This window comes from Rhagoletis pomonella, unplaced genomic scaffold (assembly GCF_013731165.1).
Source record: "Rhagoletis pomonella isolate Grant_MI unplaced genomic scaffold, Rhpom_1.0 Rhpom_scaffold_00006, whole genome shotgun sequence".
Lineage (NCBI taxonomy): Eukaryota > Metazoa > Arthropoda > Insecta > Diptera > Tephritidae > Rhagoletis > Rhagoletis pomonella.
In genome coordinates, this window is record NW_023458560.1 from 51218692 (window position 1) to 51222524 (window position 3833).

Genomic DNA, 3833 nt, shown 5'->3' on the forward strand with positions numbered 1-3833 from the left:
CGTCAGCAATCGGACAGAAAATTGGTAATTTTTTTTATTCATAGGGACACTTCCGACTTCTTCCTTACATAAATTTAAACTTTTATTTATTTACATAATGAGAACCCCATTTCTGTTAAATCGGTTTGGAAAGGAGTCGGTTTATGGACCTAGTAATATATGTTCAATATAAGAATTACCTATTTATTGTATTTAAATCCACAATTTGCAGAGTCCAACCAAGATGTGTATGAAGTTGTGTGCTGCAGTCACTGCGAAATCTTCCAAAAACAACTAGAATCATTGAATGCCAAGGTCGACAAGCTTCAAAGGGTAGTGGAAACTCAGAACGCTGCAATTATGGATGCAATAGCTGGGCAGAAGGTGGCTACTGAGCAACTGGTTCGCCAAGAATCACAGAAGGCACCAGTTGTAAAATACTTCCCGATATGTAACATATCAGAAATGCAGCAGTTGGAAAATAAGATAACATGTGACAATAGAGATGTCTATGTATGTATATATTTTAAAACACATTATTATTTTTTTTTTTATTAATAACGGCGTTCACTTCTACCATTTTTTCAGGAAACTGCCATTTCTTCTATACTTCAATTTAACCTAAAAAATGTAACACTGGTCATAAGGAGTGATGTTATTAATGCTTTAAATGTCGATGGATCGCATGGTAAAGTTGGACTCAAATCTTTTAAAAACTTTTACCACACGCTTACAGGTATTAAAGATTTTTTTTTTTAACTCATAAACTGATTTAGTTAAATTTTATATTTAAACTTTCAGGAGCTATAGCGAAGTTGCCTTTGAAAGGATTGACGCCAGAAGAGTCTCTAAGGAAAGCCTTGCAATTTGAGAAATCAAAACATTTTAAAAAAATATATAGACAAAAAACCAAAATGATACTTTAAATTAGGGGATTTTTAATTTATAACCTAAGACGAAATGGGATAAATGAAATGGATTTTATTTTTAACGTATAACTTAAAACGAAATAGTTCAAATGAAATGAATTTAAAAATTTTACTTTTAAAAAGTTATTGACAAACCAAAATGAATCTTTAAGTTAACGTATTTTTAACTTATAACTTAAAACGAAATGGTGCAAATGAAATGAATTTAAACATTTTGCATTTAAACAAGTTATAGACAAAAAACCAAAAACCAAAATAAAACTATAAATTTACGCATTTTTAACTTATAATTTAAAACGAAATGGTACAAATGAAATTAATTTAAAAATTTTACTTTAATTTAAAAGTGCATGTGATTTTTTGAGTTTAAATTATAAATTAATGTACTAATCAAATGTGATAAGTTTGTTTTTTTTTCTTAAACCGAATTTAAGATGTGATCTCCTTTTAAAAACAATTACTACTTATTAAATAAACTAATTTAAGTCCCACCTGTACCTTGTAAGATAGGATAAATAATTCTAAATTGAAGTGCCTTAGTTTTTAATTTAACTAAAAAATAATAATTTAAAAATTTTATTGAATCTCCCACTATTTTTACTGAAAAAGGCTGTAAACAAGCGAATATGTACGAACCTAAATGAATTTTTCTGGTTTAAATTACAACTGTAAAGTAAGTAATTCCAGTAGTATAGTGTATTTTCAAAATAGCACCATTGATCTTGCCAGATTTAATTCATTTGTGTCTAAGTAAGATAAACTATATTAGCATTAAAAATAATTAAACATTTGTTTACTTAGACACAACAGAATTAATCGGGAAAAATAAATTGTGCTAATATTTTTATGCTATTTGTGATAATATATTACAAAAACCTTTGCAAATAAATGTTATAAAAAAAATTAATCAATAAAGACTATATAAATGAATTAAGAACTGAAATATGTAGCAAACTAAAAATAAATCAATGGCAATAAATAGTAAATAAAAAACTAAATTGTGTTTGTTATGTTTATGTGGAACAAAATTTTACTAAAGGTATTAAAAGCTCCCCTTTAGGGTAGAAAAGGCGACTAGTCCCGCAGGGCATCAAAGCGACTAGTCTCACTTTATACCCGTTCGGGTACAAAAAGGTTCAATTAGTCTCTTCATAGGACATGCTCGAACAAAAGGGAACAGTTCAGTCCATACAAAGGGATGCAAAGTGGCATTAGTCGCATGTTCCTTTGCGACTCATTCCGGACACATCCCGGACTCGTAGCATTTTTTGCAGGGTACGTACTTGTGTATGAATGTAGGTGTATAAAAGTGTATTCAAGTGCTGCTTCTTTTGCTTGTTCCATTGAAAGCGGATTGGTTGTTTTAAGGGATAGGGAAATAATTTACAATAATAGCTCTGATCCAATACCTTTCGTGTAAAATCCTGTAAAAATGTCAAACAGCGAAATTGTTAGTAACAACAAAAAGTACGGGAGCAAATAAACACTTCATGATTTTACCAGAAGAAAAAGTTCGGGTAAAATCTTACAACTTCATTCTCTACACAACTCTCCTAAAATCGCTCTCATTTACTGGATTATGGAGTACGGGATCATTTTTCCGTAACTTCCTGGAAGTTCGTGTAAAAACCTGTAAGTTAAGGGAGTACTGGATCAGAGCTAATATTTGTACATATATCTCTCGGCAGGCAATGGCAAACCTCCGAGTGTATTTCTGCCATAAAAACAGCTTCTCATAAAAATACAATCGCCGTTCGGAGTCGGCGTAAAACTGTAGGTCCCTCCTCGTTGTGTGACAACATCAAGGCGCCCGCCACAAATCGGAGGAGAAGCTCGGCCAAACACTAACATAAATATGTGTAAGCGCCAATCTATATATATATATATATATCTCACACAAATTTTGTTTTTAAAGCACCACAAACAATCAACAGAACGAATTTGAACTCATAAGAAGTTATCAACTCCCGTACCAAAAAAAAAAATCATAAATTACATTTTTCGCCTATGGTAGTCTAACGGGTCAAAGTTTAGGACGTATGGAGGATTTATGTATGCAGATTTTCCATCCACAGATTATTTACAAAATTTAGTGCCGTTGCAGATGGTTCCGTGCGCAAAAGTGGAAAGTTTTTGACTGCCATTCACCTGGGAGTAGCCAGAAGTGATTCTTGTGCGTACGGTTCAAATAGCAGCTCAAAACGTCCGGATATTTATATCTACGTATCCTCTGGGTAGCATCGAAACACCCGTTTGGGAGCGAAGATCCACCAAGCTACATGGCTGTCTCCAGGTCGAAAAACCAGAAACCAAATCGAACATGGTGTGATAGACGGAAGGCATGCTTCCAGTGTTTTAGTCATACGTACACTCCGAGGGCCAAAGATTGAATCGTCTGCTATATTTTTTTGAACTTCTTTCCACTTGAAAGCGATAGATTAATCCCATTTTTATTATTTTTATTTGGGCATATAGCGCTGCGACCTAGCTAGATCTTTTGCGCTAACCCTTATCTAACTAGTCAATCCATCCTGAGGCTTAATTAAGTGAAGCACTTTGGAGGGTGTAATGTTTCAAATTCTGGATAGAGATGATAATCGTTCTCCAAGGTGTATATGTCTAAGTCCAGTTATACGCGGGCAATCACATAATAATGTAGCTAAATCTCTTCAATGAACCTCTTTCGATAAAATCTGCGCAGCTGTAATGTATTCTAATAGGTCTATTCTGCACGTTACCAAAGATTTTGTAACCGGAAAATTTTATTACCAAAAAATGTTACTAGTTCTTGTCACCGCGATTCTAGCAGTTAAAATATTTAGTTAATAAGCAATTTACTATAAAATCCTTATTTTGAGCGGTTAAACGGAATCCTAGATTGCCCTTACTTTGTATTTCCGTTAGCAATTTACCTCCAAATATATT

General features: G+C 32.8%; 1 protein-coding gene across 1 annotated transcript; it reads left to right on the forward strand.

The window, feature by feature from the left end:
- On the forward strand, positions 1-915 carry LOC118741706. The gene is made up of 3 exons (XM_036473678.1): positions 1-492; positions 568-715; positions 781-915. Exons 1-3 carry the CDS (start codon positions 160-162, stop codon positions 903-905), a joined length of 606 nt encoding a protein of 201 aa, XP_036329571.1. The 5' UTR covers positions 1-159; the 3' UTR covers positions 906-915.
- The last annotated feature ends 2918 nt before the right edge of the window (positions 916-3833 follow it).

What these genes read in the sequence shown, in the direction of transcription:
- LOC118741706 (XM_036473678.1), top strand. Translation starts at nt 160, where the DNA reads ATGTTCAATATAAGAATTACCTATTTATTGTATTTAAATCCACAATTT. An exon ending in GTGACAATAGAGATGTCTAT is followed by an intron (nt 493 to 567) that starts GTATGTATATAT and finishes CCATTTTTTCAG; the next exon opens with GAAACTGCCATTTCTTCTAT. An exon ending in CTTTTACCACACGCTTACAG is followed by an intron (nt 716 to 780) that starts GTATTAAAGATT and finishes TTAAACTTTCAG; the next exon opens with GAGCTATAGCGAAGTTGCCT.